This window comes from Ylistrum balloti, unplaced genomic scaffold (assembly GCF_031769215.1).
Source record: "Ylistrum balloti isolate Yb309-2 unplaced genomic scaffold, AGI_CSIRO_Ybal_v1 Utg369562, whole genome shotgun sequence".
In the NCBI taxonomy this organism is placed as follows: Eukaryota; Metazoa; Mollusca; class Bivalvia; order Pectinida; family Pectinidae; genus Ylistrum; species Ylistrum balloti.
The window spans coordinates 535,871-551,343 of NW_026781862.1; the positions used below are offsets into that span (position 1 = coordinate 535,871).

At 41.1% G+C, this 15,473-nt stretch overlaps 2 protein-coding genes across 2 annotated transcripts in view; one reads left to right on the plus strand and one right to left on the minus strand.

The window, feature by feature from the left end:
* The window catches only part of LOC132546115 (nucleoredoxin-like), a 47,799-nt gene extending 43,023 nt beyond the window's left edge, over window positions 1-4,776 (minus strand). The window contains exon 1 of the mRNA XM_060209850.1: window positions 4,356-4,776. Coding sequence (XP_060065833.1) covers window positions 4,356-4,676 — 321 coding nt within the window. The 5' untranslated portion in view covers window positions 4,677-4,776. The remainder of the gene's footprint in view (window positions 1-4,355) is intronic.
* Window positions 4,777-12,499: 7,723 nt separating this feature from the next.
* The window catches only part of LOC132547093 (sphingomyelin phosphodiesterase-like), a 35,487-nt gene continuing 32,513 nt past the window's right edge, over window positions 12,500-15,473 (plus strand). Inside the window, exon 1 of the mRNA XM_060210882.1 lies at window positions 12,500-12,883. Coding sequence (XP_060066865.1) covers window positions 12,500-12,883 — 384 coding nt within the window. The remainder of the gene's footprint in view (window positions 12,884-15,473) is intronic.

Sequence of the window (15,473 nt, forward strand, 5' to 3'; positions counted from 1 at the left end):
GACTAAATTGCATGTGATTTTTCACAGAGGGTAATAATTGCATGTGTTCAGAGAACTGAGACTTAAGTATACATGTCTTTAGACCTGATGTTCTAGGGTTAACCAACTACATAGCGATCCTATTCACCATGACTAAACTATTGATGGTTCTACCGTAATTAGTTTCTACACAATACAACAAATAAGATCTGTAATTCTGTTGGACATCTTTTCTCCTCTTAGTAAATATGTGACCCTTGCTCAAGTGTTGGAGCAGATGTGACACTGAGATGATTTTTACCAGAAACATGGAACATTATCATTGCTACTATACAGTAATAACTGTCAAAAGGCCAGGTACTCCATCTGCAGCTAAGGATCCATTCTAAATACACTGACTCCCTCATCTACTAATTGTCACTAGCCACATGGCTTACAGTACATTACACAATATATACAACTCCAGGAAGAAAGACCTGCATAATACTCCAAAACAGAGCCCAGGATTAACAATTTACATTTCCACACCATATGTCAATCTACTTTCTCTGCAGGAGATTGTATTTGTGTTTAACAAGCGTTTTTCCTGGTGCTTCTTCAACTTAAAGACCTGGCACTTCCAAATTTTTAGAACCAAGGACTGTAAAGTTTAAACACACCATATGGGCATTTTCACTGTATAACAAGGCAATCATGTAATAAATATATATCTTATATTAAAACATCAAATATTTATGTAATATTGAAAAGATCTAACTTCAGCCAAATTTCAGGATTCGTAAACGGAACATTTATTGTCTTGCTCACATAAACATTATATGTGAATCAGCTCAGTTTCAGCACAGTGTGATCACTTCCTCTCTCAACTACTGGTAATGCCACTTTCTTATAACATTCACATAACATATGGCATGTAATTCTCCTGAGAGAGAATTTGAGGAGCAAGGTATTGCGTGTGTATTACCCATCCCATACTCCTAGCATTGACTGACTGCTCCGGATCCAAACATTACGAAAACTGAGGCCACAATTAATTATTGTAAATTAGTGAATTAAAAAACCCCAGGTAGAACACTGCTGCTTATTACCTGTAAAAATAAGCCAGTGGGGACAATGGCCTTACACATAATGTTATATATAGTGTTTTTTAATCATCCCCCATTAATCACAACAGTGTTGTTTAGGAGCTGATGGATTTAAGTTATTATTATGCTGAGGAAACACACAGCTGTTCCACTAAATTTAACATTCACAATTTTTTTTTTAAGTACTTCTCACACTGAGTTTATTACTTCCTGAAAAACTGTTTTCATTTTTGTGTGCCGTAAAAGAAAATTTTTATAAAACACTCAAAAGTTTTCATTGAAGATCTAAAGAGCCGGCCTAACCTAATTAAACAATAGAAAATTTGTTATCTGATGTGAATACCTTAAACATATATGAATGAAGTAATCTTCTCAGGAAGCCTTCAAGTCTTTAAAATAGTAACATTAATATTTCCTAGTGAAAAAACTTATGAAAAAATTTGAATTAAACAGCCATAATTTTTATAATTCCAGCACCATTTCCATGTAAAAGAGAGTGACATCTATCAAAATATATGTCTGTATAATGAAGATAAACTGTCATGTTTTGTATGGAACACACGATGGTTAATAATTCTGGTTAATAATTCGGTGTCAAGCCATATTCTCCATCACTGGACAAGCCCGACATGTAGACAGAATCTAGCAGAAATCTTGTAAGCAGTCGGAAGTCCTTCACAGACAGAAAAAATGCAGACATGTATGAAAGTAATTAAATAATACTGTAGTAAACAAATTAAAAACACATTCACTTCAATTTTAGAAGAGATGCCCTGCTTTCTTCTGTGTTATGTATTAAGGTAACTGGAGAGTTTTAAGGAAGGGGCTAAGGGGGAAGCAAAAAACTAGACTCTTAACCAGGGGCAGTAAATTTTCTTCTAAGGCTGGTAATCACTGTTGGCTGTCTACACAGGGTATGGTTTTATACACATCAACTGTGGACACTCATAACCAAGTTCTGTAGATATTTACCACAGATTTATCATTACCACAGAGACATCAACTGTAGACACTACAGCCAGGTCCTGTAGATATATACCACAAATTTATCACTACCACAGTGACATCAACTGTAGACACTACAGCCAGGTCCTGTAGACATTTACCACAGATTTATCACTACCACAGTGACATCAACTGTAGACAATACAGCCAGGTCCTGTAGATATATACCACAAATTTATCACTACCACAGTGACATCAACTGTAGACACTACAGCCAGGTCCTGTAGATATTTACCACAGATTTATCACTACCACAAGGCCATCAACTGTAGACACTACAGCCAGGTCCTGTAGATATATACCACAAATTTATCACTACCACAGTGACATCAACTGTAGACACTACAGCCAGGTCCTGTAGATATTTACCACAGATTTATCACTACCACAGTGACATCAACTGTAGACACTACAGCCAGGCTCTGAAGATATAGTATCATTATCAGGGACATCAACTGTGGATGCCGTAGTCAGATTCTGTAGATATCACATCGTGACACTGACGGACAATAAACATAACACTATGATAGACAATAGACATGACATCATGACAGACAGACAATTAACATGGCACCATGATAGACAATATACATGACATCATGACAGACAGACAATTAATATGGCACCATGATAGACAATATACATGACGTCATGACAGACAGACGATTAATATAACACCATGATAGACAACAGACATGACAGACAGACAATGAACATGACACCATGAGACAATATACATCACATCATGACAGACAGACAATGAACATGACACCATTATAGACAATAGACATGACATCATGACAGACAGACAATTAATATGGCACCATGATAGACAACAGACATCACATCATGACAGACAGACAAAGAACATGACACCATTATAGACAATAGACATGACATCATGACAGACAGACAATTAATATGGCACCATGATAGACAATATACACGACGTCATGACAGACAGACGATTAATATAACACCATGATAGACAACAGACATGACAGACAGACAATGAACATGACACCATGAGACAATATACATCACATCATGACAGACAGACAATGAACATGACACCATTATAGACAATAGACATGACATCATGACAGACAGACAATTAATATGGCACCATGATAGACAACAGACATCACATCATGACAGACAGACAAAGAACATGACACCATTATAGACAATAGACATGACATCATGACAGACAGACAATTAATATGGCACCATGATAGACAACAGACATCACATCATGACAGACAGACAAAGAACATGACACCATTATAGACAATAGACATGACATCATGACAGACAGACAATTAATATGGCACCATGATAGACAATATACACGACGTCATGACAGACAGACGATTAATATAACACCATGATAGACAACAGACATGACAGACAGACAATGAACATGACACCATGAGACAATATACATCACATCATGACAGACAGACAACGAACATGACACCATGATAGACAATAGACATGACATCATGACAGACAGACAATTACAGTAACATGACATAGTGAAATACAATATACATGACATCATGGCATTGAAAGACAACTAACATGACACTCTAATTGACAAATGACATGACATCATGACAGGCAGAAAATAATGGTAACATGACATAGTGAAATACAATATACATGACATCATGGCATTGAAAGACAACTAACATGACACTCTAATTGACAAATGACATGATATCATGACATTGACAAACAATTAACAAGACATAGTGACAGACAATAGACATGACATCATGACCCTAATAATTTTCAAGAATTCATGACACTAAGGAAATAGCCAGGCATAACAATGTGACAGACATGTCAGCCTGATATTGTGATAAATATATAAATATAACAGATATGATATCATGATCAACAAAAGACATACACCGTATCATGACACTTTCTCAACTCGAAAATCTAAATAAACAGGACTGGGTTTCAGATGTTGTTTAATTGTGCAGAAAATGTCTCCTTATTGGACAAAAAATGAACAGACCCAAATTACTACAGGCCTGCATCTTTCCTTTATTAATTTATACTATATGTGATGACTACATTCCGAGACCGTATCAGGAATGTGTCGACATGTCAGCCGAGACTGATGCATGTATCGGAGCGAGCAACCGAAATACATGTTCACGCCACACATCATATATATACTAAACGTAACGTTATCTATATAACAGGTATGGCACATACACACCTGGCTACAGGTAAATTGTGTGTACACATGGCTAACTTATAGTTGCTTACCTTTTTATTTAGATTGTCTGGGTCAAAGGGAAGTGCCAGCCAAGGCATTGATGAAAAAAAATCCGTGTATCTGACCTCATCTTTGTCCCAACTCACGAACACAATTTCAAATTTAACATCCTCGTTTTTCAATTTCCAACTTTCATAAAAATCAAGAAGTATTGGTGTGAAGCTCTTACATGGGGAACACCACTGTGCAGAAAAATACAGGCCAACCACGGAATTCCTTTCAGAAAGCGAGCTCACACTCACTTTCTCCGCTTTGTCCCCATGTCCACGAATAACGTGAGTACCCAAAAGTCCTTCCAACACTTTCGCCATGTTGATGGAGTTTGAGACCACAGTCGATTTCTAAGGATTTAAATGAACACATAGGTACCGCACTGCTAACAGAGCGCGGGCCTAGAATACACAACACCGTCTAGCATCGCATACGGCTTCCCCCGATCGCTACCATGTGCGCTAGTCCAGTGAGATAATAGTGCGTTACTAAAAATAGACGTGTCTTCTTATTTTCTCCTTCTTGACGTCATTTCCTAAGGTATGCTGGGCATGCATTGATTTTGAACGCATTTATTTGCAAAGCTTAACCTGCCCCTTCCTGCTGCAAAATTTCAAGAGGGCTGTTTGCGATGAGGGTGGAAGTAAAATCGGTAGATCACAAAAAGCATTGTTTTATAAAGAAATGAAATTTGGATAGATCTTGAATGTATCTTTAACATTATTGAATATTTGATCACATGGAGTTCGTTGATTGTGACTAAAGATATATACATTCTATAACTTTACCCTTGCCTGATTGATTGATTTAAACATATTTTATTATCAGTAGCAGATAAATGGATCAGAGACAAGTTCTAGCAACTTATGAACTCTCCTCCATCTTTCCCTAAAAGCAGAGAATGTAGTGTGTAGGTATAGGTTGATACATAAACCCCAGTTTACTCTGAACCGTTTTATTTACGTTTTCAAAAGATAAAATACTACCTTATCATTTATCTTGAACGTTTTCCTTGTTTCTAATTTATTGCTAAACTTCAGAAGAGTCTATATAAACAACCATATAAGTCACGAGTGTCCTGTTATTCGGTAAATACATCCATGTCATATTTTTGCGTATTTAACGTGTAATATATAGCTCACTTTATATAACGGAATGACGTCAACATATATATACTACTTGATATTTAACAAAGAAATGTCTGTTTTTGCAACATTTGCTTGAAAATCAGTCATTATATGTAAAAGATCTTAAGTTCGTTTCCATTTGAAATGTGATTTATGAAACTTGAGGCGTTTTTTTCCATTTAAGCACAATAAAAAGCCGTTAAAATAAAACATTCTTCGACTCTTCATAGCTTTACACATCAAATGGAAACACTTCGTTATGTCTTAATCTGCGATAGTTGTTATGTTTCCCAATATTTTACGCTGGAGTTTCAGGTATTGTAAGGAGGGGGCTAAACAAAAATGCATTTAACCATGAAATAAAGAACCTTAGGAGGCCATTGCATAACATTTAACAAAAAAGGAAGCCTAACGCGACTGTATGACCTCCGTTAACAGGGAAACCTTACGCGACTGTATAACCTCCGTTAAAGAGGAAACCTAACGCGACTATATGAGCTCCGTTAACAAGGAAACCTAACGCGACTATATGACCTTAGTTAAAAAGGAAACATAACGTGACTGTATGACCTCCGTTAACAAGGAAACCTAACGCGAGTGTATGACCTCCGTTAAAGAGGAAACCTAACGCGACTATATGACCTCCGTTAACAAGGAAACCTAACGCGAGTGTATGACCTCCGTTAACAAGGAAACCTAACGCGAGTGTATGACCTCCGTTAACAAGGAAACCTAACGCGACTGTATGACCTCCGTTAAAAAGGAAACCTAACGCGACTGTATGACCTCCGTTAACAAGGAAACATAACGCGACTGTATGACCTCCGTTAACAAGGAAACCTAACGCGACTGTATGACCTCCGTTAAAAAGGAAACCTAACGCGACTATATGACCTCCGTTAAAGAAGAAACCTAACGCGAGTGTATGACCTCCGTTAACAAGGAAACCTAACGCGACTGTATGACATCCGTTAAAAAGGAAACCTAACGCGACTATATGACCTCCGTTAAAGAGGAAACCTAACGCGAGTGTATGACCTCCGTTAACAAGAAAACATTACGCGAGTGTATGACCTCCGTTAAAGAGGAAAACTAACGCGAATGTATGACCTCAGTTAAAAAGGAAACCTAACGCGACTCTATGACCTCCGTTAAAAAGGAAACCTAACGCGAGTGTATGACCTCCGTTAACAAGAAAGCATAACGCGACTGTATGACCTCCGTTAAAAAGGAAACCTAACGCGAGTGTATGACCTCCGTTAACAAGAAAGCATAACGCGACTGAATGACCTCCGTTAAAAAGGAAACCTAACGCGACTATATGACCTCCGTTAAAAATGAAACCTAACGCGACAGTATGACCTCCGTTAAAAAGGAGACCTAACGCGACTATATGACCTCCGTTAAAGAGGAAACCTAACGCGAGTGTTTGACCTCCGTTAACAAGAAAACATAACGCGAATGTATGACCTCCGTTAAAGAGGAAACCTAACGCGACAGTATGACCTCCGTTAAAAAGGAAACCTAACGCGACTATATGACCTCCGTTAAAAATGAAACCTAACGCGACAGTATGACCTCCGTTAAAAAGGAAACCTAACGCGACTATATGACCTCCGTTAAAAAGGAAACCTAACGCGACAGTATGACCTCCGTTAAAAAGGAAACCTAACGCGACTGTATGACCTCCGTTAAAAAGGAAACCTAACGCGACAGTATGACCTCCGTTAAAAAGGAAACCTAACGCGACTGTATGACCTCCGTTAACAAGGAAACCTAACGCGACTGTATGACCTCCGTTAACAAGGAAACCTAACGTGACTGTATGACCTCCGTTAAAAAGGAAGCCTAACTCTGCTGTATGTCCTCCGTTAAAAATGAAACCTAAGGCCATAATATAACAGCCTCATTTTATGACGTATGAAAAATAGAAATAGGGATCTAAATATGAGATCTTAAAGGGGATTTTTGATAGTTAATGGAATGTATATTTTTAAGAACTCTTAAGGTCATTTAATAATTTTTTAGGATCCGTTCATGAAAAATTTCAGTTATATTTGCCTTTCCACATGATTCCATATACCGATGGTCGCTTACATTCTCTTATATGACAGCTTCACACAAAGCCAATCGGCAACAGATTATATTTTATTCGATAAACTATATTCTAAAACTGATACATGGAAATAGGTGAATTCTGGTTGCAAATACCTGTATAGATAAATATTGAGCTGATGAGATCCATTATTCCTTTGTTACCATCACACACGGACAAACAATCACCATTTCATCATTGATCATAACTATTGTTAACGTCTAGTATCTAATACAGACGAATAGTTACAGAAGAAATTTGTTTCCTATCAGAATTTGTTGTATTTACTAAACTTCCTTTATTATGAGTGACATATACTACCGCATACTATATCCTTACATAACACAAGCTCATTCGACAGTAAAAACGTAAATAGTTCCTAAGAAGTAACCCTAATGACAACTAACCATAGTGTCAACAGATCGTAGCCCAAAGCCCCACGTCCAACGTCCCATGTCCTACTTATAAACAAGCCCAAAGCCCCACGTCCAACGTCCCATGTCCTACTTATCAACAAGCCCACAGCCCCACGTCCAACGTCCCATGTCCTACTTATAAACAAGCCCACAGCCCCACGTCCAACGTCCCATGTCCTACTTATAAACAAGCCCAAAGCCCCACGTCCAACGTCCCATGTCCTACTTATCAACAAGCCCAAAGCTCCACGTCCAACTTCCTATGTCCTACTTCCATGCTGGGATCCTCTCATGTGGAACAACTTAATGTGCATAAATCATTTTCCCTGGGATGGAGCATCCCTAATGTCTATTAACTATATTTCCGGCAGTGGTGCACCATATAGTCCAAAAACCATGAATCCTGCAGTGGAACAGCCTATAGTCCAAAATATATCCCCTACAGCGAAGTACCTTATATTCTACTAACCATATGCCCTGGGGTGATCATCTCTAATGTCCACAAACCATATCCCCTGGGGGTGATCATCTCTAACAGCCACAAACCATGCCCCCTGGGGGTGATCATCTCTAACAGCCACAAACATATCCCCTGGGGGTGGTCATCTCTATCATCCACAAACCATATCCCCTGGGGGTGATCATCTCTAACAGCCACAAACCATATCCCCTGGGGGTGATCATCTCTAACAGCCACAAACCATATCCCCTGGGGGTGATCATCTCTAACAAACCATATCCCCTGGGGGTGATCATCTCTAATATCCACAAACCATATCCCCTGGGGGTGATCATCTCTAATATCCACAAACCATATCCCCTGGGGGTGATCATCTCTAACAGCCACAAACCATATCCCCTGGGGGTGATCATCTCTAATATCCACAAACCATATCCCCTGGGGGTGGTCATCTCTATCATCCACAAACCATATCCCCTGGGGGTGATCATCTCTAACAGCCACAAACCATATCCCCTGGGGGTGATCATCTCTAACAGCCACAAACCATATCCCCTGGGGGTGATCATCTCTAATATCCACAAACCATATCCCCTGGGGGTGATCATCTCTAACAGCCACAAACATATCCCCTGGGGGTGATCATCTCTAACAGCCACAAACATATCCCCTGGGGGTGATCATCTCTAACAGCCACAAACCATATCCCCTGGGGGTGATCATCTCTAATATCCACAAACCATATCCCCTGGGGGTGATCATCTCTAACAGCCACAAACCATATCCCCTGGGGGTGATCATCTCTAATATCCACAAACCATATCCCCTGGGGGTGATCATCTCTAATATCCACAAACCATATCCCCTGGGGGTGATCATCTCTAACAGCCACAAACCATATCCCCTGGGGGTGATCATCTCTATCATCCACAAACCATATCCCCTGGGGGTGATCATCTCTAATATCCACAAACCATATCCCCTGGGGGTGATCATCTCTAACAGCCACAAACCATATCCCCGTGGGGTGATCATCTCTAATATCCACAAACCATATCCCCTGGGGGTGATCATCTCTAACAGCCACAAACCATATCCCCTGGGGGTGATCATCTCTAATATCCACAAACCATATCCCCTGGGGGTGATCATCTCTAACATCCACAAACCATATCCCCTGGGGGTGGTCATCTCTATCATCCACAAACCATATCCCCTGGGGGTGATCATCTCTAATATCCACAAACCATATCCCCTGGGGGTGATCATCCACAAATGTTCACAAACCACATCCTCTGCAGTGGCACATCCATAATATACACAAAGAAAAACCCCTCGGTGGAAACATTCTAAATGTTGACTTATTATACCCCCTCCCCTTTATGTCTTTCATTATAGAAGAAATATCCTGTCCTACACACTGAATTTGATTTTGGAAAAATGCCTGAACCATTGATTTTGACGTTACACCGACAAATCTGATTGTTCACCGCAATACAGACAAATCTTAATACTATACTATGATGTTTCCGGTTCTATATATGTTTCTGTACAGGAAAATCCTGCACTACATAAATACACCGAGCTAAGTGGATCACGCGCTCTGACGGACATACTGACAATCATGAGACTTTAAGTATGTGTACGGTGACATGTACTTGTCATATATTATATCGACAATATTTTTATCCAATAAATTAACAATAAAACACAAACATGAATGACATTTGCGGTAGGAAAAACAGCTAAAAGCATACATTTATTTATAAAACGGAGAGTTTGGTTTCAAATATCCTCATATTTTCAGTTTATTAACAGATATAGTTGTATTTTAATTATGCAATATAAGGGATGCCCCGCACGAGCGTTTGTGATTTGTAGTCGCATGGAATGTAACACAGAAATGTTTTTTCCCAGTAGAAATACTCTGTTGGATGAGCTGTTTGGATATTATCAATGCTCCACCTAGAGGGAAGGTGAGGACAGCACTGTAAACAAGGGATCGCATGCATTGTTAGGATACTCTCACAACAAGTTCTTTTTGATCCCCTGGTTTGATAACAATCCACTTTTACTGTAGCTCTAATATCATGTGCAATCTCTGGCTGTCTGGATGTCTCAGGATCCTTGTTTAGAACATATGCCAGTTTAGTTCGGACGTCCCGGATTATTTGTTGTTAGAACGCCTATAACCTAGTTCGGGCGTCTCGGGTTTCTTCGGATAGAACGCCTATAACCTAGTTCGGACGTCTCGGGTTTCTTTGGATAGAACGCCTATAACCTAGTTCGGGCGTCTCGGGTTTCTTCGGATAGAACGCCTATAACCTAGTTCGGACGTCTCGGGTTTCTTTGGATAGAACGCCTATAACCTAGTTCGGGCGTCTCGGGTTTCTTCGAATAGAACGCCTATAACCTAGTTCGGACGTCTCGGGTTTCTTTGGATAGAACGCCTATAACCTAGTTCGGGCGTCTCAGGTTTCTTCGGCTAGAACGCCTATAACCTAGTTCGGGCGTCTCGGGTTTCTTGGGACAGAACGCCTATAACCTAGTTCGGGCGTCTCCGGTTTCTTCGGCTAGAACGCCTATAACCTAGTTCGGGCGTCTCGGGTTTCTTGGGACAGAACGCCTATAACCTAGTTCGGGCGTCTCGGGTTTCTTTGGATAGAACGCCTATAACCTAGTTCGGGCGTCTCGGGTTTCTTGGGACAGAACGCCTATAACCTAGTTCGGGCGTCTCGGGTTTCTTTGGATAGAACGCCTATAACCTAGTTCGGGTGTCTCGGGTTTCTTGGGACAGAACGCCTATAACCTAGTTCGGGTGTCTCGGTTTTCTTGGGATAGAACGCCTATAACCTAGTTCGGGCGTCTCGGGTTTCTTTGGATAGAACACCTATAACCTAGTTCGGGCGTCTCGGGTTTCTTCGGATAGAACGCCTATAACCTAGTTCGGGCGTCTCGGGTTTCTTGGGACAGAACGCCTATAACCTAGTTCGGGTGTCTCGGGTTTCTTGGGACAGAACGCCTATAACCTAGTTCGGGTGTCTCGGTTTTCTTGGGATAGAACGCCTATAACCTAGTTCGGGCGTCTCGGGTTTCTTTGGATAGAACACCTATAACCTAGTTCGGGCGTCTCGGGTTTCTTCGGATAGAACGCCTATAACCTAGTTCGGGCGTCTCGGGTTTCTTTGGATAGAACACCTATAACCTAGTTCGGGTGTCTCGGGTTTCTTGGGATAGAACGCCTATAACCTAGTTCGGGCGTCTCGGGTTTCTTGGGATAGAACGCCTATAACTTAGTTCGGGCTTCCCGGGTTTCTTGGGTTAAAACGTCTTTCGTCTGGTTCGGACGTCCCGGGTACCTTAGGTTTCAGCTCATATAGTTTAGTTTGGACTCGGCTATCGATTTGTTCGGAAGGTTCAAATTACTGTCTAGAACCGACTCTTTTTCTCTCTGATGACTATGATAAACTATAAGGTCTCAATGACGATAACAATGTGGTCACTGGGTTAGTGTGAGCTCGCTGATGATACGTATGCGGTCAATGTCTCCATAAACAATTCGGGAAACCGGCACCTACAATTGTGTTATAACATATATAATTAACACACAGATAGCATGTTGTGTGGCTTAGTTTTGGCTTAGTTTTGATTCTGACTCATTTGAAAACAAGATATATGTTTACAAATAGATAAAATAACAGAAAATTTCATAGTATGAAGTAGATAACATGACAATGTTAATTACCCAGATAAGCGGTGATACAGGTAAGGTACATTTTATCTTCCGAGGACATACAAATATACAATATGATACTGTTTCTTTATCGTGACCGAGTTTTCTCTCCTCCTTGTCCTAGGTTTAACGATAGATGTTAGAAAGTCACAATTTATTCGTAGTAAGATAAATTTACGGACGCGGATATATATACGAATAAGGTTTATTACAAGGTTGATAAAAACATACAACAATTGTTATAGGTCAGGACAGAACACGTGTCCCGCGAGGGCCTCCATACATGATCATACGATACACGCGATGTCCGTGATGGAGAGTAAGATCCTTCTCATCGTTTCCTTATGTGGTGTTTTTTTGACGCTAGTTGGAGCTCCATGGCTCTATAATTGGTACAAACATGGTGTGGAGACTGGGCATGTTATCGAAGTTCCCACAGACAAGCCACACTCGGTTTCGGAGAACATGTATCTCCCCACAAAGGTGCCCAAATACAAACGGATGATGTCGAAGTGTGGTACGGTGGACTTCGGTGCCATAGGCTGCAGCATCTGTAAAGTAGTGGTTTCAGGGTTGCAGAACCTCGTCAGAAAGGAAAGCACACAGGAGGACGTGGTCGTCTTCGCCACAGAGATCTGTAAACTATTTGAGATAGAGGATAGCCGTGTCTGTAACAGCATCACGGTACAGTTTAAGGTGAGATATCAACTCGGGGTAAAAGGAGAGGACAACAAGGGAATGGGAGAGGGAAACTCGAAGGAGTTGGGAAACTCGAAGGAGTTGGGAAACTCGGGGGAATGGAAAGGGATAACTAGGGAAATGGGAGAGGGAAACTCTAAGGAGTTGAGCAACTCGGTGGAATGGTAGAGGATAACTAGAGAAATGGGAGAGGGAAACCCGAAGGATTTGGGCAACTCGGGGAATGGAAAAGGATGAGTAGGGAAATGGGAGAGGGAAACTCGAAGCATTTGGAAAACTCGGAGGAATGGAAGAGGATAACTAGGAAATGGGAGAGGGAAATTCAAAGGAGTTGGGCAACTCGGGGAATTGAAGAGGATAACAGGGAAATGGGAGAGGAAAAGTGAGTCGACAGTACGGGAAAAGTAAAGAGGACATTTCGTGGAAAGTGAGAGGTCATCTGGGGGAAGAGCTAAGAACAACCCGGATAAATGGAAGAAGGCAGCCAGATAAATGGAAGAGAGGACTAGACTTGAGGAATGGGAAAGGAAAACTCAAGGGAAGGGACTTGACAACTCGAATGAAATGGGAGAAAACAATTCGAAGGAAAGAAGGAGGGCATCTCGGGGAATGGGAGAGATCGGCGCTGGGGAAAGCCAGTGGGTATATCAGGAAATGCGGGAGGGCTGGGGAAGAGCTGAACACGACCCAAGGAAAATGAAGAGGACATCTCAGGAAATGCGGGAGGGCTGGGGAAGAGCTGAACACGACCCGGGGAAATGGAAGAGGACATCTCGGGAAATGCGGGACGGTGGGGGAAGAGCTGAAAACGACCCGAGGAAAATGGAAGAGGACATCTCGGGAATTGCGGGAGGGCAGGAGAAGAGCTGAACACGACCCGCGGAAATGGAAGAGGACATCTCGTCAAATGCGGGACGGCGGGGGAAGAGCTGAACAGGACCCGGGGAAATGGAAGAGGACATCTCGTCAAATGCGGGACGGCGGGGGAAGAGCTGAACAGGACCCGGGGAAATGGAAGAGGACATCTCGTCAAATGCGGGACGGCGGGGGAAGAGCTGAACAGGACCCGGGGAAATGGAAGAGGACATCTCGTCAAATGCGGGACGGCGGGGGAAGAGCTGAACACGACCCGAGGAAATGGAAGAGGACATCTCGTCAAATGCGGGACGGCGGGGGAAGAGCTGAACAGGACCCGGGGAAATGGAAGTGGACGCCTCGGGAAATGCGGGAGGGCAGGAGAAGAGCTGAACACGACCCGGGGAAATGGAAGAGGATATTTTGGGGAAATGCAGGACGGCGGGGGAAGAGCTGAACACGACCCGAGGAAAATAAAGAGGACATCTCCTAGGAATGAAAAAAGAAAGTTCGAGGAATGAAAGGGGACAGTTCTGGGTTGAGGAGGGTGCTGTCACAGGATACTGGGGGAATCTGACCGAGAGAGGGAAACGCAGGGTACGGAAGAGTCATTCGTGTAATTTTAGATAAAATCTCATGTAAATAATAATGGCAACTCGAGGGGTCGAAGATGGGATCTGATGAAGTGGGAGGGTAAAACGTGTAAAAGTAATATATATCGTAAGTGAGTGAGAGGCGAAAGTACCTTGTCTGAAATATCAAAGTGGTAAGGTCAAAGGTTAAAGTCAAATTTTAGATCTTTTATCCAACAGTGTGAAACGAGTGGATCAGAATCGTATGTGAAATTACAAAATCAGTATTGATGTCACCGAGTCATAAGTCGGGTTTATTGCTCCGACACACTTTTCATAACATAACGAAGTGTACTTATCAGAAACAAACAACAAATAGTATGATCACCAGTCACAATGACAAGAGTATTTATATCTTCTAACTGGTTAAAGTTCGGACTGTAGTACAAAGCAAAGTTGATCGGAGATAGCGTTATAACCAAGCATCAAGGTCAACAATCTTAAAATCTGTTAATGTTTTATTGTGATACTGAGAATCAAAGGTGATACGATTTAGATAAAATGAAGCAAATGTTTAAAGATTAGTTTAGAATACATGATATCCTGTTATGTTTTTTGTTTTGTTTTGATGACTTGTGATATTTGGCAATCATTTTTTTTATCATAAAATGAATATTTAAAGAACATGATTTAATAGAGTTGTTGACCCTAAAAATTCTGACTCGATCGATAACGGTAAGTTACAGAAAAGTAAACGACCGTTTATATTTTTTATTGAAAGTAGCGAATCCTTCTTTAGAATGTGACTGGGTCAGTAAGACCTGTCATAATTTAGGTTATTGAAGGTCGTACGATGATAGGGTTTCACGTGCCAGATGTTTTACATCCTGGACACAGTAGTATAAAACCCGGTCATATTACACTGGTTAAGGCAGACATCACCGTCATCGATACTGAAATAAAAAATAAACAAAAAGCGTTCTTTTTTCGCTACCCTAAAATCGTTACGGATTGGTGTCAAAATTAGGAAATCTGACACTCTTCAGGATAAATACTCATTTTACCTGTATATGACACAACAAGACGTGTAAGCGATATCAATATGCCGTAAAGCATAATGCTTGCCTTATCTATATCTTCGGTATGCAAATCTGCATCAT